Source organism: Martes martes (genome assembly GCF_963455335.1).
Source record: "Martes martes genome assembly, chromosome: X".
NCBI lineage: Eukaryota > Metazoa > Chordata > Mammalia > Carnivora > Mustelidae > Martes > Martes martes.
Window position 1 is genome coordinate 40294594 of NC_137897.1, and position 24378 is coordinate 40318971.

The following is a 24378-nucleotide window of genomic DNA, read 5'->3' on the forward strand; positions in this document are numbered from 1 at the left end:
ATACACTTTTTTCAAGTGCATTTGGGACTCGGAGCAAAATAGACCCAATTTTAGGATATAAGGCTAATTGCAACAGATTCCAAAGGATTGAAATCATATGCTAAATGTTCTCTAATTACTGTTGAAATAAATTAAAACTGAACAGAAAGACACCAGAAAATATCCAAATGTTTAGAAAGTAAGCAACAAATGTGGAAATATCCCGTAAGTCAAAGAAGAAATCACAGTGGAATTAGAAACTGTTTTGAGCAGAATGATAATGAAAATATGGCACATCAGAACATCAGAACTTGTGGGATGAAGCTGAAGCACTACTCAGATAGAAATATATTGGTTAATGGAGCACCTGGGTGGCTCAGTGGGTTAAAGCCTCTGCCTTCGGCTCAGGTCATGATCCCAGGGTCCTGGGATCGAGCCCCGAATCAGGCTCTCTGCTCAGCAGGGAGCCTGCTTCCTCCACTCTCCCTGCTTCTCTGCCTACTTGTGATCTCTGTCAAATAAATAAATAAATAAAATCACGGGGTGCCTAGGTGGCTCAGTGGGTTAAGCCTCTGCCTTCAGCTCAGGTCATGGTCTCAGGGTCCTGGGATTGAGCCCCACATCAGGCTCTCTGCTCAGCGGGGAGCCTGCTTCCCCTCCCCCCTCCTGACTCTGCCTGCTTGTGATTTTTGTCTGTCAATTAAATAAATAAAATGTGGGTATTAGGGAGGGCACAGATTGCATGGAGCACTGGGTGTGGTGAAAAACAATGAATACTGTTACGCTGAAAATAAAAAATTTAATAAAAATAAATAAATAAATAAATAAATAAAATCTTTAAAAAAAAAAAAGAAATATATTGGTATATATATATCTACCAGAAAATTAGAAAGTTTAAAAATTAGTGATCTAACTTTGCAACTCAGGACATAAAATAATGAAAACTAACAAAGCCAAAAGTTGGTTCTTTGAAAAGGTTAATACAACTGATAAATCTTTAACAAGACTAATCAAGAAAAAGAAAGAGAAAGCACAGATTATTAATGCCACAAATGAAAAAAGAAACATCACTACAAATCCTACATATATTAAAAGGATATTAAAAAGATATTATCACCAACCATTTGCCAATACATTTTATAATTGAGACTAGATGGACACAGTCCTAAAAATCACAAATTACATGGAATACCACAAAAAGAAAGAAAAAAATCTTAGTAGTCTTTTTATCTATTGAAAATATTAATTTATAACTTTAAATCTTTCTGCAGGGGCACCTGGGTGGCTCAGTCAGTTAAATGTCTCTTGGTTTTCATTAGGGTCATGATCTCAGGGTCAAAGGATCAAGCCCTATGTCAGGCTCCACACTCAGTGCAGTCCGTTTGAGATTCTCTTTTTCTCTCCCTCTGCCTCTGTTCCTCCCCCTGTATGTGCCCTCTCTCTCTCTCATAATTAAATAAATAAAATCTTTTTTTTTAAGATTTTATTTATTTATTTGACAGAGATCACAAGTAGGCAGAGAGAGAGAGAGAGGAAGGGAAGCAGGCTCCCCGCTGAGCAGAGAGCAGATGCGGGGCTCGATCCCAGGACCCGGGGACCATGACCCGAGCCTAAGGCAGAGGCCTCAACCCACTGAGCCACCCAGGCGCCCCAATAAATAAAATCTTTAAAATAAAATAAAATCTTCCTACAAACAAGCTCCCAGCCCACATGACTTCATTGGTGAATTCTTCCTGTTATTTAAAGAAGGAATAATGCCAATCTCATTCAAGTTCTTTTGGAGACGAAGAGAGAGAGCACTTCCCATCCCATTTGATAGTAAGTGGAATGGTATTAGAGTGAAGAATTACACTCCTTCAAAAAGATATTAAGAAAGTGAGTATGGGGACGCCTGGATGGCTCAGTTGGTTAAGCGGCTGCCTTTGGCTCAGGTCATGATCACAGGGTCCTGGGATCGAGTCCCACATCGGGCTCCTTGCTCGGCAGGGAGCCTGCTTCTTTCGCTGCCTCTGCCTGCCTCTGCCTGCTTGTGTGTACTCTCTCTCTCTCTCTCTCTCTCTCTCTCTCTGGCAAATAAATAAAATCTTTTAAAAAAGAAAAAAAGAAAGTGAAGTAGGAAGCCACAAACTGGAAGAAGGTAACTGCAATATATAGATTTGATAAATGACTTATATTCAGAATATATAATGAACTCTTAGAAATCAAAAAGAGAAAGACAGACAACCCAGTAGTAAAAGAAATGGGTAAGAGACATGAGTAGGTACTTTAAAAAAAGAGGTATCCAGGGGCACCTGGGTGGCTCAGTGGGTTAAGCCTCTGCCTTTGGCTCAGGTCATGCTCTCAGGGTCCTGGGATGGAGCCCCGCATCGGGCTCTCTGCTCCGCAGGGAGTCTGCTTCCCCCTCTCTCTCTGCCTGCCTCTCTTCCTACTTGTGATCTCTCTCTCTCTGTCAAATAAATAAATAAAATCTTTTTAAAAAAGAGGTATCCAAATAAATGGTCATTATGTATATGAAAAGGTGCTGTACATCACTACCTATCCAGGAAATGAAAATTAAGCCCCCATGGGACAACCCTACACAGACATATACACACAAAAGAATGGATACAATTAGAAAGACTTACAGTATCAAGTGTTAATGAGTATTTGGAGCAACTGGAATTTACATATGTCAATGGTAGGAATGTAAATACTTTCAACCTAATGGTGCTAAATGTATAGCTGTCCTGTATCCCAGCAATGCCTGTATCCTAGGCATTTACTTAAGAGAAATGAATACATATGTCCACCAAAAGAAACGTACAGAATGTTCATATCAGCATTAGCATAATTGCCAAGAACATGAAACACCCCAAGTGTCCATCAACAGGAGAATGGATGACTGTTGTATTGTTTTCTTACAATATGATAATACACAGCAATGAAAAAGAAAGAGCTACTGACACACACAAGAGCTTGGATGAATCTCAAGAAATTTATTGAACAGAAAAGCCCAATGTGCAGATGAATACACGCTATATATATAGCTCAACTTATGTAAAGTTCAAAGATAAGCAAAACTAATCTCTGATGATAAGTGATTAGTGGTCTATGATCAGAGTGGTGGTTATCTCTGAGAGTCAGTGATTGACCAGGAAGAGCTGCAATGGAACTTTCTGGAACAATTAAAATGTTTTATATTTTCATCTAGATGGTGGTTACATGGGTATATATGTATAAAAAAATTCACTGAGCTCTGCAGTTAAGATCTGAATTGTACTATGTAGAAATTATACCTCAATTTTTTAAAAACAAAGAATTTCTTAAACATATCATCTTATGAGCCTATGAGATTATTCCTTGGGGATATTTATATAGAAATGGTTTTACTTGATCATTGGGATATACATGCAGTGCACTAAGTATGCCCATTTCATTACATCTATGTCAACACTTGGAATTACGTGTATTTCTTATTTTGTGGCCCATCTAATGAATATAAAATGGTATTGTTTCTTGCGCTTTCTTTTTTTTTAAGATTTTATTTATTTATTTGAGAGTGTGAGAGAGAACATAAGAGAGAGAACACGAGTGGGGGGCAGAAGGCAGAGGGAGAAGCAGGCTCCCCACCAAGCAAGGATCCCAGTGTGGGACTTGAGCCCAGGCCCCTGAGATCATGGCCTGCCCTGAAGGCAAACCCTTAACTGACTGAGCCAACCAGGCGCCCTGTTTTTTGCTCTTTCTGATACCAGTTATCCATTTGGGTTTCCCCTTCTGTGAATTAGCTTGTTCCTATTATTTCATCTTTTCTAACAATATGGTTGTTTTCTCCTTGATTTACAGCTAATCTGCTCATTTTCTTTTCTGCAGAGGCTTTACCCCCACTGAGGTGCCCCTGGTTATGGGTGTTATTTAATATCTTCTGAATATTTGTTCCTATAGGAATTAACTCAAAAGAGTCTTCCGTTCTGAACACTTAAGCTTTTTTTTTAAATTTTTTTTTAAGATTTCATTTATTTATTTGACAGAGAGAGATCACAAGTAGGCAGAGAAGCAGGCAGAGAGAGAGATAGGAGGAAGCAGGCTCCCCGCTGAGCAGAGAGCCTGATGCGGGCCTCGATCCCAGGACCCTGGGATCATGACCTGAGCCGAAGGCAGAGGCTTTAACCCACTGAGCCACCCAGGCGCCCAACACTTAAGCTTTTGATTTATATTCTGATGACTTCTATGCTGACACCACTAGTTGCTATATTATAACTGGATTCTAGTACCACATTTATGTGCATATTAGCCAATTACCATAGACTATTTTACTTTATTTATCCTTCCTTAGTATGTGAAGAATTGGCATCATCATTGCCCACATCATGAATCCTCACATTACAAATTTTGTCAGATTCTTTCTTATTTCTTCCCTCTTTGTTATCTTCTCTTACTAATTACTTTGCAATTCCTTTTTTTTCTTTGAAGAATACTATCCAGATACACTCTCATCTTAATTCCTAGTGGCATCACCCAAAAGCAGATCTGTATTTTCTTATGCTTGGCTTCTTTTATTCCTAATGAGATTTGCAGATTCGCTTCTTCTATCTAGTCCATCCTAAATGCTCCTGATAGATTTCATTACCTAAAACATTGCATTTATCTTTGTCACTGGCTTTATGAAGTAAACTTACAATTATTCCCTATTATGTAACATATGACCAGTGTGGCCCATGTAGTTCCAGTTCAAGTTGTATCCATACAGTTCCTTAATTCATGCATTCCTCAAATTTTCACCTTGTCTTTAATGCCTACCATAGATGAAGTTCGTCTCTGCATCCAGGATCTTTATTATCTTGTGTTCTGCCTATCCAGGTAATAGACACTTTCCTATTATTTCATTTCAGGTTATCATCTATTCCATGAAATGGCAAATTTATTGCCCTTCTCCATTTCTGTTCCCCTGCCCCTCAGATGCTTCTGCCCCTAGTAATTTTTGGAAGTCCCTGAAAATAATAAGAGTATGTTATTTTCAGTGTTTGAACACTAAGCATGAAGGGAACACTTAACAGTATTAACTCATTGAATTTATGGGGGATAAGAATATAAGAGGATTTTGCTATATTTTGGAGGGACTTTTAAAAGACTATACTTTCAGGGCTCATTTCTATAGTTTGTTACTAGAGAAGTTTCTCTGAATGTATAGAGTACCCGAAACCACGAGGAGGAGGTACAGTGTTCTCTCCTGAGCGTGAAGCCAGCTTTTGGTGTTGCTTTTTGTAACTGCCATTTGCCGTTGATGATGATCATTCTTCTCTCCCTTCCAGAGGGACTTTTAAAAACTCTACTGAGAGGTTTCAGTAGACCACAGACTGTAATTGGAAAGTAAAAGTGGCAGCACCAGATAATAAGAGTTTCCTGCTTAGGCATTGTATTTCTATTATGATAGAAATCCATTAAAATGAATAGCACAGAAAGTGTCTGCTGCTGAGCTTTCGGGAAAAAAAGTCTCCCTAGCACTATGATCAGATTAATTTTCAAAGCAAAAGGCTTAAACTGCTTAATGAAGCATAAGTACATGTTCAAATGGCACGAAAGAAAATGCTAAGCAGGCTAAATGAAGGAGAGGCCATGAACGTGTCTTTTGATTCGCGAGTAAACAGGACTTTTGGAGGCGGTTTTGTGAGTGGCAAATAGAATGCAAGCTTGCACACACGGCTGTTATCTAGACTGCTGACTCTGCATTTATGTGCTGTTCATTGAATCTGTGGGCTCAGGAAAGGTATAGAGAAGCTTACTATTGCAGGAGCAGATTTTCGAGACTCTGATATGTCTCATGCATTATTCTGGTAATGGAAACATCTGTGATTCCCACTCTGGGTGAAACTAGTTTATGAATTATGTTAAAGCTCATTTGTAGCAATAAAGATATTATAAGGTACAGTGACTTAAATGCTAAAGAATTTTACGTCTCTTTTATACAAACTTTCTAATATCACAGGCCTTTAGAATACCTCATTGTTCATGTTTATTATGGAGTCCAGGTTCCTTCCATCACATAACCCCACCATCTCTTGGGGGTTTTTTGGTGGCGCCTGCACATTTGTATCTGTGTTATTGCCGAGTCCAGATTTTAGTAAGCAAGAAGGTAGAAGAGGGTATAGAGAAAACATGCCTACTGTCTCAGTGCTCTGGCTTGGAAGTGGCACCCATCATTTTCTCTCACATTCTGCGGATGAGAACATTGTCACATGGCCATACCCAGTTTCAAAGGAGGCTGAGAAATGTTATATGACTAGGCAGTCATACGCCTGGCTTCTACTCTCTTAATGAAAAAGAATGATGAAACAGATTCTAGTGGACAGTTTTCAACCTACCCAGATAGCTTGTCTTCTCTCTGATTTTAAGCTTCTTGTTAGATATATATGTTTTTAGGGCCAAGGAAACAATTTGACCTAGGTAGAGAGTTGGAGTATAGATATCCGATTATTGTTTGTATAGGACAGGATGGCTATGGCTATAGTATGTTTCCTATAGGTATGAATAAATTAGTTTTTTCTTGGTTCTATTGAGATATCGACACACATCACTGTAAAAGTTTAAGGTGTACTGCATAATGACTTGACTTAAATCCGTTGTGAAATGATTACCACAATAAGCTTAGTTAAAATCCATCTCATAAAGATGCCAAAAAAAGAAAAAAGTGTTTTTTCCTTGTAATGAGAACTCTTAGAATCTACTATGTTAGCAAATTAAGTTGATTTTTGAGCACACTGATTTGGTACTATTGCTAACAAGCAAAAAGGAGCAAGAGTCGTGAGGATTTAGAATCAAAAGCTAATGTGAACTTAGACTCCGAATCACCCCCTCCAAACCTAGTCTCTCCACAGATATTTTCCCTTAAAACCTTTGTCTTTTTAATCTTCAGTCCATCCTACTTTATATCTCTCTATCCACCTACTTTATATCCTACCAAAATAGAACTAGAATGCTTCTGTTGAACGCCAGTCTTCAACACTTAATAACTATATGTTTTAAGGCAAATTATATAAATAACCATTCTGAGCTTCACTTTCCTTATCTACAATAGCGAGATAATAATCGAAAATACCTCAAATGGCTTTTGAAAGGATTGAGTGAGTAGCATTGTGTGTGTACACACACACACACGCACACACACACACACACACACACATACATATATGTATATATATTTCTTAGAGCAATGCTTGGAACATTATAAATGTTATGCAGGAATTTGGCACATAAATGCTATATGTGTCTCTATGGTCATCATTCTGGCCATCCTCATCATATTTACTGGTTTCCCCCGTGTTCGATTTATATTGGCTTATGAGTACCTTTTAATCCTCTGTTACCTATTCGTTGTGTCAATTTTACTCTCTTTCTCTTTTTAGATGGGAAGTTTGGGATTAAGACCTCACGAAAAAGAATTTCTGGAAAAGCTTCCTTTCACGGTGAAATGGAGGGTGAAGATACAAGAGATGACTCACTGTATTCCATTTTAGAAGAACTGTGGCAAGATTCTGAGCAGATAAAAAGACACCAGGAAAAACAGAGCAAACCTCTGAGTCATGCTGCTTTCATCAATAAGAAAGTACTGAATACAGAATGGGATTTTGAATATAAAGACAGTGGAAAATTTGTTCATCCAAGCCCAAATCATATTCCTTCACCGAAAAGACCCCATAAATGTGACTCATTTGGAAAGAGTTTTAGGCATAATTTAGACATACATATTCCTAGTAAAAGTAATGCAACGAAGAACTTTGATAAAAACACCGGACATGGTCAGATTTTCACGCAGAGCTCTTCTTATACTAACCATGAAAACACTCATACAGGAGTGCAGTTCTGTGAAAGTGATCAGTGTGGAAAGGTCCTCAGTCTCAAACAAGCATTCAGTCACAATCTGAAATTTCCTGCTGGGGAGAAAGCAGACGTGTGTTCTGAATTTGGGAAGATCTTCACCCAGAAGTCACACCTCTTTCCACCTCAGAGAATCCACACTATGGAAAAACCTCATGAACTTAGCAAATGTGTAGATGTGTTTACACAGAAGCCACTACTCAGTATATATCTGAGAGTTCACAGAGATGAAAAACTATATGTATGTACTGAGTGTGGGAAGGCTTTCATCCAAAATTCAGAATTAATTGTACATAAGAAAACCCACACTAGAGAAAAACCCTATAAATGCAATGAGTGTGGAAAATCATTTTTCCAGGTGTCCTCTCTACTTAGACATCAGACAACTCACACTGGAGAAAAACTCTATGAATGCAGCGAATGTGGGAAAGGCTTCTCCCTGAACTCAGCCCTCAGTGTACATCAGAAAATTCATACTGGAGAGAGACACCACAAGTGTGGGGAGTGTGGGAAAGCCTTTACCCAAAAATCCACACTCAGGATGCATCAGAGAATTCATACAGGAGAGAGATCTTACATATGTACTGAATGTGGGCAGGCCTTCATCCAGAAGGCACACTTGATTGCCCATCAGAGAATCCACACTGGAGAGAAGCCCTATGAATGCAGTGACTGTGGGAAATCTTTCCCTTCGAAGTCACAACTCCAGATGCATAAGCGAATTCACACAGGAGAGAAACCGTATATATGCACTGAATGTGGGAAGGCCTTTACTAACAGGTCCAATCTCAATACTCACCAGAAATCTCATACTGGAGAGAAGTCTTATATATGTGCCGAGTGTGGAAAAGCCTTCACGGACAGGTCAAATTTCAATAAACACCAGACCATTCACACCGGAGAGAAACCCTATGTTTGTGCTGATTGTGGGAGGGCCTTCATCCAGAAATCAGAGTTAATTACACATCAGAGAATTCATACCACAGAGAAGCCTTATAAATGTCCTGAGTGTGAGAAGTCCTTCTCCAAGAAACCACATCTCAAAGTACATCAGCGAATTCACACGGGAGAGAAACCGTACATGTGTGCAGAATGTGGGAAGGCATTCACTGACCGGTCCAATTTCAATAAACACCAGACAATTCACACCGGAGATAAACCCTATAAATGCAGTGACTGTGGAAAGGGCTTCACTCAGAAATCGGTCCTGAGCATGCATCGCAATATTCATACATGAAAGTAACCCTTTTTCTTTCAAATGAGCAAGCCTTATCACGGAAGTCAGGTCCAAGTGTGTGTTATAAAATCCATCCAAGACAGATCCTGTATGAATACGCTGCATGATCCAAAGCATCCATCCAGCCTCTCCCACCTGAGATGAGAAAAATTATTCAAAAGAGACCCTCTACGAATGTGTCGAATAAAAGGGACTTTTCATGTTTGCAGGGCCTCACACACTATAATAGAATTCATACTGGGAAAAATGCTGTCAGTTTGATGCGTTTGGAAAAGCCTCCCTATAGAAAGTATTATAAAGCAAATTGTTACCAAATTCTTTATAGATGGAGCTCCATTTGTATGTATTGTATACATACAAACATATGTGAAGGACAGTCATGTTTACTGTGTTTTATTAAGCCATGTGAAGTGGCAACAAAATGAAAGGAAGAAAACAAAATCATGTATCTGGTATGTGGACCTACTCTCAGTTCCGTAGGGTGTTTGTGGCAGAACCCATTACACAACAGGAGGAGTTATTGAATTGAAATTCTTTTTAGAATTTAATATAACTGTGTCCATCAAATATCTTTCCTATTGAATCCTCGTGTGAATCCACAGTTTTAAAGTCATTATGGTTTTATATATATACACATCGGCAGATATAATCTCACTTGAACACATAAATACAATCTTATCATTCATACTGGTTTCCATGACATCATTTGTTTCTCTTCTTTCGTTGTGGTACAGTGGCAAAATAGCCAGAGACCTCTCCCACCCTTTATGCCTACCCCTTTGCAATGTTACTCTCTCTCTCTTTTTTTTCTTTCTTTTATTAAGAGGTAGAGAGCTCTCTTCTCCTTGACTCTGAGCTTGGCCATGTGATTTGCTTTGGCCAGCGTACATTAGCAAAGAGATTCAAGAGGTTGGAGAAAAGTCTGCCTTGAGTCTTCTCTTGCTGCTTTCTGGAATTCTGAGACCTTCACATGAAGAAACTCAAGAGTACTCTGCTGGGGGTATGAGAAACCATGTGGAACAGAGATGAGCGAGCACAGATAGGAGGCCTCTTAGACCAACTTCCAGTCATGAAAGTGAGACCTTCCTCAACCTCCAGCCCCAGCCAAACTTGCCCACGCCAGAAGAGGCATACCAGTTGCTGCAGCTGACCAAAAGAATTATGAGATACATAAAATGCTTCTTGTTTTAAGCTACTAAGTTTTGGGTAGTTTGTTGCACGGAAAACGCTAAGTGATACCTTAAAGTGTATACTCGGAGGGATTGTACAAAACATAAGACATGTGGCATTAGCTCTGGGCCTGGGTGGCAGGTGGAGACTGGAAACAATGAGAAAAACTGTTAAGAAAGACTGGAAAAGACAGCAGCTCATATAATTTACTAAGGAAAAGAATAGCAAAACAGTCACCATGCTCTGTGAGAAGATAGAGAATCTACCAAATGAACTTGTGAATCTGGCTAAGGAGATTTCCATCAGAATGTTGGAAATATCAATTTGCTGCTTTTCAGCTGCAAAAGAGAGATGAACTAAGGAAATAACTGTTCCATGTACAAGCAGAATTCAGAAGAAATTTTTAAAAAAATCCAGGACTTGCTGGGTTGGAAAATAACTATTTCTCACATCTCCAAGTTTCTCCAGTCATCAAAATGATCTCAAGATGAAAAATGGTCTCAGGGTAGAGATCAAATCATGGAAACGGCTATTAAGACCCTCTGTTAAAATGTGTGAAATATCTAAGTTGGTGATTTGGGGACTCTCTCAGCTAAACCAAATGGCTTCTAAAAACTTCATTACATTGTCTGTCCAATAGCCCGACGCATGGCTAAAGTAGAGAGGGGCCTGTCTTAAAAAGAATTGTCAATGTGGCATTTGGGGCATGGAGTAAATACAAATGAGATTTGTGGAACACCTATAAGGTTTCTAATAGAGTTTTACTACCTTCAGGTTAGACTTAAAGGAATTGAAACAGTCCAAAATGAAAAGCAGCCTTGGACTACCTTCTCTAACTTCTATGAATGGGAAGCAAGCAGAGAAAGTTACTCAGCTGCCATTTCTTACGGTAAAAGAAGGATGTCTCAGAGAGAAGACCCGAAAACAACATATTAAAATGGACTGGGAAGCCATTCCCAGGTAGAACTGTGACCCAGTCAAGAATCATGTGCTTCTGGAGCGGGGAGACCTGTCGACATTTGCTCTGTGGGACTTCAGAGTTGTTAAGGAACAGTGACTAAGACCTGCCTCATGTTCCTCCCTTCTTTTAAATGAGAGTATCTACTGCAGTTTAGTAGTCCCTAGCTCACCACTGTGTGTGTGTGTGTGTGTGTGTGTGTGTGTGTGTATGGGCGGGGGTGATGGTCAAATAACTTGTCATTTAGCTCACAGGTCTCTGGATCAAGAAACTGAGAAATTGTACCCAAGGAGCTTCAGCCACATCTGAACCTGATACAGAAGACCTGAGATCCTATATTTGAGCCTGATGCCCTAATTTGGAATGAGACATTTGGAGGCCTTGGAATGAGGGTGAACATATTTTGCATGGTGTGGAAATATAAATAATTAATGACCAGAAGATAGTGTTAGATAGAAAAATGTTAACAAATTTCTACCCTCCCTGTATGTGTGTCCCTTTTCGATCTTCATTTTGCTTTGTGTTTCAGTTGGGCTAATTTCTATTACCCTATCTTCAGGTTCATGGATTTTAACCCCTTACCCTGTTAGGTCTTTTTAACCCCTACTTCTGTTAGGTCTACTGATGAACTCATTAAAGGCATTCTTCATCTCAGTTATGTTTTTTTTTTCTAGTATTTCCATTTGACTCTTAAGAGTTTTCATCTTTTCCGCTGAAATTCCCCATCTGTTCATACCTGTTGTTCACACTTCCCACCATCCTCTCTAACACATTAGTCATTGTTAATTTTAATTCCCTATTTGGTAGTACTAACGACTGGGTCAGCCGAGTCTGGATTTTTTTTTTATTGCTTTGTCTCTTAACAGTGGACTGTTTATTCTTGCTGTTTTGCATCTAATAATTTTTGGCTGAATGTCAGATGTTGTATGTAGGAGAGTAGAAACCGAGGTAAATAATATTTATTCCTGGAAATAGTCATGACTGCTCTTCTGATAAATCATTAAGGGGGGGAAGGGGGAGTCCATCTAGTCAGAATTTGGACTGGGTTTAGGTTTTGTTGTTGCTGTGGTACCTGCATTGAACCGTAGACTTCAAATTTCTCAAGGATTACCTTGGGCTTAGGGTAGGCACTGGTTTTCCAGATAATTTTTCTCAGTATTCTTGTACCACCCTTGCCTTTAGGCCCTTCCTGTGTGCCTGCATCTCAGGGAAGATCTCTCTCCGTGCCTGTGTCCCTCCCGTAGTAGTAGACTGCTGTTATTACTTGGGTCTTGGTAACCTGATGAGTAGGGGTCAGGAGTTGTCCTGGCCAACCTCAGTTTTAGGCAGGACTTATATCCCTAGGTCTTGCAGGACTTGTATCCCTAGGTCTTGAGGGTGGGTTTGTTTTGTTTTGTTTTTCAGTGATCCCATTCCTCCCTGTTGGTAAACAGCCTATAGTGTTTTGGCTCAGGATGATTATCTGCCCTTCCCAAATGAATGGAAGATTTTTTTCCTTTCCCTTTTTCTCTAGCCACAGTGGATCTGCATCTGTGTCCTGGGGGTGACTGGGTTTGCATCACTTTCCCCAGTGGTTTAAGGCTTTTGTTCTGTAAGGAAGTAAGGTCCCACTGGGGCTTTTTGCCATTTCTGTATCAGCAGCTGTCCCCTTGCACGCCTACACCACAGAGAGAGGCCTTTTCTGGTCTCCTTCCCTACCCCCATCATTTCTTGTGAGCATCCAGTGGAGGTCTGTAGCAAAGAGCCTGCATGTGAAAGCCAACTACCCTTAGGTCTCCAGTTCTCAGGGGTTCTATATCCTCATGCTATTCCACACTCAGCCTTTAGAACTTCTTTAAAACTTCTTGCTGAAATCTTACTGCTGGTACTGTGGACCCGTCTTCCTTCTTGCTTTGCCACAGGTGACCCAGTGACAACTTCCTGTCTCCTCTGAGACATTTGTCTTATACATCAAGATAATTGGTTCTCTGTGGTCTTAGTTCTTTGATGAGTTAAGAAAAGTTATGATTTTGTAGATTATCCATATTTTTTCTTCTTATAAGAATGGGAGCTATGCTCTTTACAGATGTCTACATCCTAGGCAGAAGACAGAAGTCTGGATGGTCTCCTTTGGCCATTAACATCAGAATATATGCCCCCCTTTCAGTGTGACTCTTCCACTTCACCCATCAAGAGATAGAGTCCACTTCTCCAACCTTAAAACCGGGCTTAGCCATTTCTTTGGCCAATGGAACATTAGCAAATAGGACACAAGCAGATGTTTGAGAAGTGCTGACACACTAAGGTTTGCCCACTTTTGCTCCTCTTTGTCCTAAGGACAAGTATGAGAAGGCCTGGGTTGTGCTGTTAGATGCTGAGAGACTTCATGGAGCCGTGATGGCATAGAGGTGAACCATCCCCGTTGCGGTTCCCTACACCAACCAGATTTTCATCTGCCAGACATACAAATGAAGCTATACTAGCCATCCAGCCCTGGTCAAGCCCACTGTGGTCAGTAGCATCTGAGATGACCCTGCATGATCCCCATTTCCTGGTAGCCACACCTTTGTAGAATCCCCTCCTCAAGCTTGGGCTGGATTTAGTGGCTTGGTTCTAGTAAACAGAATGACGCTGAGGTAATGGGATGTCACTTCCAAGGTTAGGTTACAGAGAAACTGTGGCTTCTGTTTTCAGGTACTGTCTCAGATGGCTCACCGTAGGGGAAGCCAGCTGCCATCTCATGAGGCAGATCTATGGAGAGACCCATGGGAGTGAGTTTGGGAGCATATCTTCCCAGTCTAGCCCTCAGATGAGACCATAGCCCTAAATGACAGCTTGGCTGCAACCTTATGAAGACCTTCAGCCAGAGATACCCTTCTGGGCCTCACCTGAATTCCTGACCCACGGAAACTGTGAGATAATAAATACTTGTTGTTTTAAGCTGCTAAATTTTAGGATAACTGGTTATGTAGTAATAGATCAGTAATACACTGGCACAGACTAGAAAAGCTCTGCCATCCATCCCACCCATCCCAGACAACTCAGAATCATGGATTAAGTATTGATTGTTTTAAGTGCTAAGTTTTGGGGGGCTTGTTACCCAAAAGAAAGCTAACTAATACATTTATTATTTATCAGATTTCCTCCTCCACTATTCATCTCCAACAGATAACCAATACTAATCAACTACTATGAACACTTTCATGTTTTAACCTGTGCTTTTAATTATATATAGACATACATACATTCCCATGCTTATAACCAGATAGAAGCTATATAAAGATTGTTTTCTAACTTGATTTTCAAATAATGGGATCATGTCATACAACTATCTCTGCATCTTGCTTTATTACTCAACAATTATTTTGAATGGTTGCATGATAGTTCATATGGATGGATATGCAATAATTTATTCAATATTTTTCTTATTAAGATTTATCCACACACATACACCTTTTTTTTTTTTTTACTTTTTTGTCACTAGGAGCAATGCTGTTAAAAACATTAAGAGGTATCTCACCTTTTAACCTCTTACTATTTTTATGCTAGGCAAAGTAAGTCAATCAGAGAAAGATAATTATTATATGATCTCTCTGATATGAGGAATTTGAGGGCAGGGGGTCGTGGGGGGTAGGGAGGGAAAATATGAAACAAGATGGGATCAGGGAGGGAGACAAACCATGAGAGACTCTTAATCTCAGGAAATAAACTGAGGATTGCTGGGTGGGGGTAGGGATAAGGTGGCTGGGTTATGGACTTTGGGAAGGGTATGTGCTATGGTGAGTGCTATGAATTGTGTAAGACTGATGAATCACAGACCTGTACCCCTGAAGCAAATAATACATTATATGTTAATTAAAAATATTAAGAGGTAGTTTGCACAGTGGTTAGGTAGATGGGCTCAGGAACCAGTCTGCTAAGGTTTTAGTCCTGGCTCTACTAGTTACTAGCTATGTTACCTTAAGCAGGTTAGCTATCCTTTTGTCCTAGTTTCTTCAGCTGTAAAGGATGTTCACACTAGTACACATCTCCTAGATTTGATATGAGAAGTGTATTAGCTGCTCAGGGCCACTGTAACTAAGCAACATAGCTTGAGTGGCCCAAAACAACAGAAATTGCTTGGTCTCACAGTTATGGAGCCAAAACTCTGAAATCAAGGAGTCAGCATGGCCATATTCCGTCTGAAAGCTCTAAGAAAGGAGCTGTTCAGTGCCTCTCTCCTAGTTTCTGGTAGCCTCAGGCATTCCTTGACATTAGATGTCCATTTTCTGCCTGTGTATCTTCACATTGTGTTCCCTTTGCATGTCTGTCTCTGTGTCTGATTTTCCCCTTCTTCTAAGGACACAAATCATATCAAATTAAGCCCACCCTAATGGCCTCATTTTAACTTGAATACTTCTGTAAAGACAATTCCCAAATAAGTTTATGTTCTGAGATACTGGGGGTTAGAACTTGGACATGTTTTTTTTTGGGGGGGGGGGACAATTACCCATAACAAGGAGTTAATGTACTTGTTTGTATAAAGCACTTAGAACTATGCATGAAGAGAAGTTCTCAATGAGTATTAGATGTACCCCACTTCCTGTACTTGCTCAGGTCCCCCTGTAATTCTCTATGCTTGGCCAGGATATGAGAGCTTGTCTGTGGCATCTTAGTCTCATCTAAGTACCTAAGGAAAATGTATTGGGTAACTGGAAAAGCAGGCCTAGGACCAAGGTTTGTGCTACCGACATTTGAGGACCAGGCCAAGAGGGAGTCATCTACAGAGAATAACGGGAAGGAGCAGCCAGAGAGGTAAAAACATACCAGGTGAGCAAGAGGCTCCCTGAAGACTGTGTTGGAAACACCGTGGAAGCAGTGTTTCAGTGGGCGAATTGTCCAGACTCGAGGTCAGTTCATATGAAAACAGAAAATTGGTTCTAGGAATTTGTGACAAGGAGGTCCTTGTTAACTTTGATGAGTGTTATTTTAGAAGTGAATTTAACTAAAGAAAAAACTGAGCAAACCTGAATTAATCTTTGAACTCAAGTAATGTTACTTCACCACAAAACTTTTTCGATAGAAAAATATTAGATCACTGGGCTGTATTACTCTATTGTTGTCTGGGTTATACTAAGAAATGCGTTTTCAAGAATCCTATTTGACTCCAGGCTGGAGTTGGCCAGAAGTAGAGATTGCGTGAGATTTGGGAGATCAGAGTGAAGGAGCAACCATTACTCTACAAGTTTAAGATTAGATACAGTGAAGGACAGATGCAGTGGTACCCAGGACGTTTTAATTTTTCCTCACTCTCTTCCATTCTATATTCAGCCCTTCTTTGTGTCTCTCAGCACTGCTGACCACCAGTGGTCCCAGGCCCACCATCAGATGCTTGGCTGAGGCCCACGAAGGTGGCAGCTTTTCATAGTCTTATCTAGAAGCTCTACCTTGCCCTTCTCAATTCAGCAGTTGGATGTGCCTGGCTTCTCAGATTTTCCTGCAAGCTGGGACTTACCCACCACCCATGCCAGCATTTCCAAAGGGTGATTTAGTGACTTCTCTTACCCTCCAACTCCCCTTTCCATACCTTTACTTTCCCAGCTACTCCCACAGTTGTGCCTGGTCAAATTCATGTAAAAAATTCCTTATTCCATAATAATTATAGAATCCACTTCCCTGATTGAACCCTGATTGGTAAGTTACTTCCTTTTCCTGAGAATCTGGTAAATGTTGCTCTTTTAAAATTGAGTGATGCCGTTGAGAAGTCTTAGACTAATCCCCTTCCTTTTTTTTCTGGTACCTCTCTGCCATATAGTCCTTTTTTATGCACGAAGTTAAGGATCTTTAGAAGCATATGCCTAGGTCTTGATGTTTGTGAAGTAATTTTAGTTACAATGAGCTGTCTCGATCATGATTCAAGCCTTTCATTTCAGCGAAGTAGTTTATAAAATTTTTTTCTGATGGATTTTTTTTTCTGATCCATTTCTTCTCCAAGGATATCAATTATTGCGTATATAATATGTCTTTGTCATCTCCTCCGCCCATTTCATACCAGTCTACATTCATTTCATATCAATATTATTTTTGCTTGCGAGTGATTGTCCCCCACCTCCTATTCAAAGATAGTTCTCCATGAATCTCTCATGGTTCTTATTGTCTGGACATTAACAGCCAATGTGCTCAGATCTATTTATATTCCTGGGCAATAAAGATAGAGAATGTTTTTCTCCCTGGAGAAATTCCCAGAAAAGATCTGCCTACATTCCAGTAGGATAAAGATGTTTCTCTCTCCAAAGAGGAGGAGGGGCAATAAAATGATACAGCAATATTACTTTTCCCACATTTTAATTATGCAAATTTCTAACTGTGTAGAAATACTGAAAGAACAGTACCGTGAACACACGTCTAACTTTCATCTAGATTCAACAACGTATAAGTAAATTTTTTCCTGAAAACTTGATGGTAAGTTATAGACATAGCATTACACTCATAAATACTTGAGCACCCGTTTCCTAAAAATGAGGACATTCTCCCATATAACTGGATTATCATTATCAACCTAATTCTATGATATCTCATAGCCAGTCTCTTTTCTGATTTCTCCCATTGCCCTCAGAGTATATTTTACAGCTTTATTGAGGTATAATTAGTACACAATAGAATTTGATAAGTTTTGACATATATGTGCACCTTTAAAACCTTCATGACAATAGAAATAATGAACAAATTCATCACTCCCAGAAGTTTCCTTATCCCCCTTGTCATCCAACTGTCCCTCCCTACACCATTCCCCCATCCACAGGCAACCACTGATCTGTTTTCAGTCATGATAGATTAGTTGCATTTTCTACAATCTTGTATAAATGGAATCATACAATAGGCACTTTTGTTTAGCTTCTTTGATTTAGCATAATTATTTTATGATTTATTTGTGTTACTATAGGCATCTATATTCATTCCTTTTTATTAATAAGTGGAATTTCATTATATACAAACATATATATGCATATATATGTATGTATATATATATATGTATACACACACCAAATTTGTTTATCCATTCATGTGTTGATTAAAATGTGTTGTTTATATTACAAATAAAACTGATATGAACATTTATATATAAGTCTTTGTGTGGATATAGCTTTCATTTATCTTGTATAAATATCTAGGAATGAATGGCTTAGTCATATGGTGAGTGTATATTTTAACTTTTTAAGAAACTGCTGAACTGAAATAAGTCAATCAGAGAAAGGCAATTATCATGTGATCTCCCTGATATGAGGAATTTGAGAGGGAAAGTGGGGAGTTTGGGGGGTAGGGAAGGAAAAAATGAAACAAGATGGGATCGGGGAGGGAGACAAACCATAAGAGACTCTTAATCTCAGGAAACAAACTGAGGGTTGCCGGGAGGAGGGGACAGGGAGAGGGTGGTTGGGTTATGGACATTGGGGAGGGTATGTGCTATGGTGAGTGCTGTGAAGTGTGTAATCCTGGTGATTCACAGACCTGTACCCCTGGGGCTAATAATACATTGTATGTTAATGAAAAATAGAAGAAAAAAAGAAACTGCTAAACTGTTTTCCGAAGTCATATACCAATTTTATATTCCCACGGACGGTATAATAATTGTTCCATTTGCTTCATAACTTTGCCCTCACTGGGTGTGATTATTCCTATTAATTCTAGCCATTTTAGTGGGAGTAAAGTGGCATCTCACTGTGGTTTTATTTTAATTTTTTAAAATATTTTATTTATTAATTTGAGAGAGAATGAGAGAGCACAAGCAGGGGGAGAGGCAGGGAAGGAGAAGAAGACTCCCCGCTGAGCTGAGAGCCTGACATGAGGCTCCATCCCAGGACCCCAGGATCGTGACCTGAGCCAAAGGCAGACGCTTAAACTGACTGAGCCTCCCCGGTGCCCCACACTGTGGTGTTTTTTTTTTTAAATATTTGTTGTTTATTTGACAGACAGAGATCACAAGTAGGCAGAGAGGCAGGCAGAGAGAGGGGGGGAAGCAGGCTCCCTGCGGAGCAGAGAACCCGATGTGGGTCTCGATCCCAGAGCCCTGGGATCATGACCTGAGCCGAAGGCAGAGGCTTTAACCCACTGAGCCACCCAGGCGCCCCCCACACTGTGGTTTTAATGTACTCTCTCCTAATAACTAATGCTGCTGAGAATCTTCCACTTTTTTGCCATCTTTATATCATCTTGGATGATGTTTCCCTTAAAATATTTTGCCCATTTTGGGTGCCCGGATGGCTCAGTTGGTTGGGCGACTGCCTTCAGCTCAGGTCATGATCCTGGAGTCCCGGGATTGAGTCCCACATCAGGCTCCCAGCTCCAAGGGGAGTCTGCTTCTCCCTCTGACCTTCTCCCCTCTCATGCTCTCTCTCACTGTCTCTCTCTCAAAGAAATAAATAAAACCTTTTAAAAAAATATTTTGCCCATTTTTAAATTGGGCTGTTTGCCTTGTTATTGAGTTGTAAGAGTCCTTTATATATCCTAGATATAAATCCTCCATTAGATACTTATTTTGCAAACATTTTCTCCCAGGTTTGCCCTTTCATTTGAATAACAGAAGAGCAAAAGTTTTTAATTTTAATAATTCCAGTTCATTTATACTTTCTTTCATAGGTCATGCTTTTTGACTAATGGTCAAGAAATTTTTATAAAACTCAAGGTCACTAAGGTTTTATCTTATGCATTCATCTAGACATATACTATTTCCTCTTGATTCTATAATCCATTTTGATTTAACTTTCTATATTGTCTTATGAAAAGATTTAAGTTCATTTTGTTTTCCATATGGCTGTTCAATTGTTCTAGAGCCATTTGTTGAAAAAGATTATTCTTTTTCCACTGAATTGCATCGCCATCTCTGTAAAAAATCAGTTGGCAGTATTTCTTGAAGTATTTCAGTTCTGTTTTTCTGTCTTACTGCCAGTACCACTCCTGGTATTGTGGTAGCTTCTATATTACTATGGCATTTTGCTGCTTACTATAGCTTCATAGTAAGTCAGATCTCAGAGAGTATAAGTCCTCTAACTTGACTCTTCTTGTCCACAGTTTTGGCTATTTCCAGTCTTTTGAAATTCCATGTGAATTTTAGAATCAGTTTGTTGGTTACTGTAAAAGAGCCTGCTTGGGTTTTGATTGGGATTGAATTGAATCTGTAGATCTATTTGGAAATAATTGACATTTTAACAATATTGGGCTTTCAGATTCATGAACAGGGTATATCTTCCCATTTATTCCATTATAAAATGACTCTATCCTATTTAAAAAAAATTATAATAGCACTCCATTTTTTCTTTTTTTTTAAGGTTGTATTTATTTATTTGAGAGAGAGACGTAGGTAGTGACAGATAGTAAGAGAGAGCATGAGCAGGGAGGAGAGGAAGAAGCAGGCTCCCCACTGAGTAGGGAGCCTGAGGCGGGACTCGATCCCAGGATTCTGGGATCATGACCTGAGCTGAAGGCAGATGCTTAACTGACTGAGCCACACAGGTGCCCCATTTTTTCTTTTGATTAATTTTAGCAAGTATATATTTTCCCATGATATATATCTATATAGTCCCTAGCCCTCCAGAGGCTGAGCTGATACCACACAGCCCTCAAAGCCCGTACCATAAATTACATTTTTAGCATGAACTGTCCAGCATTGCTCAAGCCTTCAGGTAAACAGATTCTCTTATCAAACAAGACACTCAAAAGGCTGAAGCTACCTCCTAGGAGCCAGGGCAAAGGGATAAACCTTTCTTTGGGTGAGGTGAATCCTTTACTCAGCTATTTCTATTCCAGGATCCAATCCAGGATATCACTTTCTTTTTAGATGTCATGTCTCCTTAGTCTTCTCCAGTCTGTGACAGCTTCTTGGTCTGTCTTTCATGAGCTTGACACTTTTGAAGAGTAGTCATGTATCTTATGTTTGTCTGATGTTTTATCATAAACAGAGGATGAGGTTATGAGATCATGTGCCCTTCTCATTGTGTTATTCCAGGACAGCTGATATCAACATGACTGATTACTGGTGATATTAACCTTGGTTACTTTGCTATCTCCCAAGTTTCTCTGTTATAAAGTTACTATTTTTCCTGTTTTCACACTCTTCAGTAGAAATGAGTCAAGGTCCTCAGTACTAAAGGAGAAGGGGGATTAAGCTCCACTATTCTGGATGGAGGGGTATCAAAGAGTTCATGGTCATATCTTAAAACCACCACAAGTGAATTACTTTGAGGTTATGCAAACATCCTGTTTCTCCTTAAAGTTTTACTCAGTAATTTTAACATTCATCAGTGGATCTTCCCATTAGCAATATGGCTGTCTTATTCTAATAGTGATTTTCTGTTTCCCTTATTGCTTCTACATTTACCCTTTTTAAAAAGATTTTATTTGTTTATTTGACAATGAGAGAGAGCACAAGTGGGGTGGGGGGAAGGGCAGAGGGAGAGGGAGAAGCAGACTCCCCGCTTCCCAGAGAGCCCGACATGGGGCTCGATCCCAGGACCCCAGGATCATGACCTGAGCCGAAGGCAGACACCTAACTGACTGAGCCACCCAGGCATCCTGCTTCTACATTTATTAATTGGGATTCTTCTGCAAGAAAGATTTGCCCTTTGTATCCTCCATTTATTTAATCAATTATTTGTTTATATCAGTATGAATGAATGGGCATTTATTTTATTCTTTGTTTACACTCCAGTACTGCATTTTTTATTATGTGGCACAAATTGTTATAGGTTTGGCCATTGTTAGGTCTTTGAGGTTGGCTCCTGCATCCCTCTGACATGGCCCCATTTTTTACTGTAAAGGAGGGCACTTCCTTATTTACTACAACTATAGGCTGGCCCAGGCTCATCTTGCATTTTCCCTATTCCAGATCTAGAATCAGCTATTAATTTCTCCAATGAGATCTGGTTCCTTTGCTGGAAAGTGGCATTAGAAACCAAACTCTCAATATTAGGTGTGTTTGTTGCTACTGGTATATCACTGCTACTGGTGTCAAAGAGTGAGGAAATACCTATATATATTCTAACCCATGGATACATACATATTTATTTTTACTTATTTAGCTGTATCTATTTTTAAATAAGCATGAGTTTATACTCAGTATAAAGTAACCCAGTACCACAGGGTTCCTTTAGCCTTCTCCCTGTCCTTGCTTATTTGTACTTCTTTCTCTAACAGGAAAGAAAACCAGCTAACTCCATTTGTGTGGGCCAAATTTAGAGTTCTTTGTATTGTTCTCCATTCTCTATTCTGTTCCATCAATCTGCATTTCTTGTACTTTGTCAATGCCATACTGTCTTGATAACTGGGGCTCTACAGTGAGTCTTGAAATTAAGTAATGCAAATACTCCAACTTTGTTTTATTTTCCACAATTGTTTTGGCTATTCTTGCTCCTTTATTTTACCATATTAATTTTAGAAATTTTTTGTTGGTATCTAAAAAAAAGTTTTTCTGGGAATTAGACTGGAATTACGTTGTATCTATAGATCAAATTGGAGAGAATTGGCATCTTAATTTTTTGAGTCTTACAATCCTTGAGCGTGGTCTGTCCTCCCATTTATTTATTTATGTTTTAGAGAGGGAAAGTGGGGCGTGGTACAGAGGGAGAGAGAGAATCTTAAGCAGGCTCCACACCCAGTGCAGAGTCTGACATGGGGCTCGATCTCACAAATCTGAGATCATGACCTGAGCCAAAGTCAAGAGTCAGAGGCTTAACCAACTGAGCCACCCAGGCACTACACCCCACCATTTTTTTTAGATGATGATTGATTTCTTTCACTGATGTCTTTTACTTTTCAGTATATAGATCCCATACATATTTTGTTGGGTATCTACCTCAGTAGTTCATCTTTGTGGTGATATTGTATGTGTTATATTTTTAAATTTCAAATTCCTATTGTTCATAACTGGTGTACAGGATATAATTGACTTTCACATATTGACAGTATATCCTGAAACTTTTCTAAACTCACTAGTGCTAGTTGTAGATTTTTAAGTTATTCCTACACATGCAAAAGTATTATCTGGAAATAGAGTCATTTCTTTCTTTCTAATCTGAATGCCTCTTAATTTCTTTTTCTTATCTAACAGCACTATGTAGGACTTCCATCAGAATGTTGACTAAGGGGGCACCTGGGTGGCTCAGTGGGTTACAGCCTCTGCCTTCGGCTCAGGTCACGATCCCAGAGTTCTGGGATCAAGCCTCGCAGCGGGCTCTCTGCTCAGCAGGGAGCCTGCTTCCCTTCCTCCCTCTCTGCCTGCTTCTCTGCCTACTTGTGATCTCTGTCTGTCAAATAAATAAATAAAGTCTTTAAAAAAAAAAAGAAAGAATGTTGACTAGGAGTAGTCAGAGAGGACATCCTTGCCTTTTATCTGATCTTAGGAAGAAAGTGTGCAGTTTCTCACCATTCAGTGTGCTGCAACTTATAGGTTTTATATAGATGCCATTTGTTAGGTTAAGGAATTTCCATTATATTCCTAGTTTGCTTTGAGCTTTTATAATAAGTGGATATTTAACTTCATAAAATGCTTTCTCTGCATGTACTGAGATGATTATATAGCTTGGCTTACTTAGTCTGTTACTATGGTAAATTAAAATGATTGATTTTCATATGTTGAAACAGCCTTACACTCCTGGCATGAACCCTCATTGTTATGATGTGTGATATATACATATGTGTGTGTGTATGTCTGTGTGTGTAATCTCTTTTATAAGTCTCCTGTATGTTTTCTATATCTTTTAATAAATGTAAATATATAAGATATATTTACATATATATAACTAATATATTTTTAAGGTTTTATTTATTTGTTTGAGAGAGAGAATGTGTGAGAGAGAGAGCATGAGAGGGGAGAGGGTCAGAGGGAGAAGAAGACTCCCTGCTGAGCTGGGAGCCCGAAGCAGGACTCAATCCTGACACTCCAGAATCATGATCTGAGCTAAAGGCAGTAGCTTAACCAACTGAACCACCCAGGCTCCCCTATGACTAATATTTTTTAAAGATTTATTTGTTTAAGCAGTGCCTGGGTGGCTCAGTCATTAAGCATCTGCCTTCTGCTCAGGTCATGATCCCAGGGTCCTTGGATCGAGCCCTGTGTCGGATTCCCTGCTTGGCTAGAAGCCTGCTTCTCCCTCTCCCGCTCCTCCTGCTTCCATTCCCTCTCTTGCTGTCTCTCTCTCTCTCTCTGTCAAATAAATAAATAAAATCTTTT

The 24378-nt window shown here is 39.5% G+C and overlaps 1 protein-coding gene across 1 annotated transcript in view; it reads left to right on the forward strand.

Moving 5' to 3' along the window:
• The window catches only part of ZNF81 (zinc finger protein 81), a 106547-nt gene extending 96846 nt beyond the window's left edge, over positions 1-9701 (forward strand). The window contains exon 6 of the mRNA XM_080795037.1: positions 7359-9701. Within this exon, the coding sequence (XP_080651163.1) occupies positions 7359-9067 (1709 nt within the window). The 3' untranslated portion in view covers positions 9068-9701. The remainder of the gene's footprint in view (positions 1-7358) is intronic.
• Positions 9702-24378: the final 14677 nt, after the last annotated feature.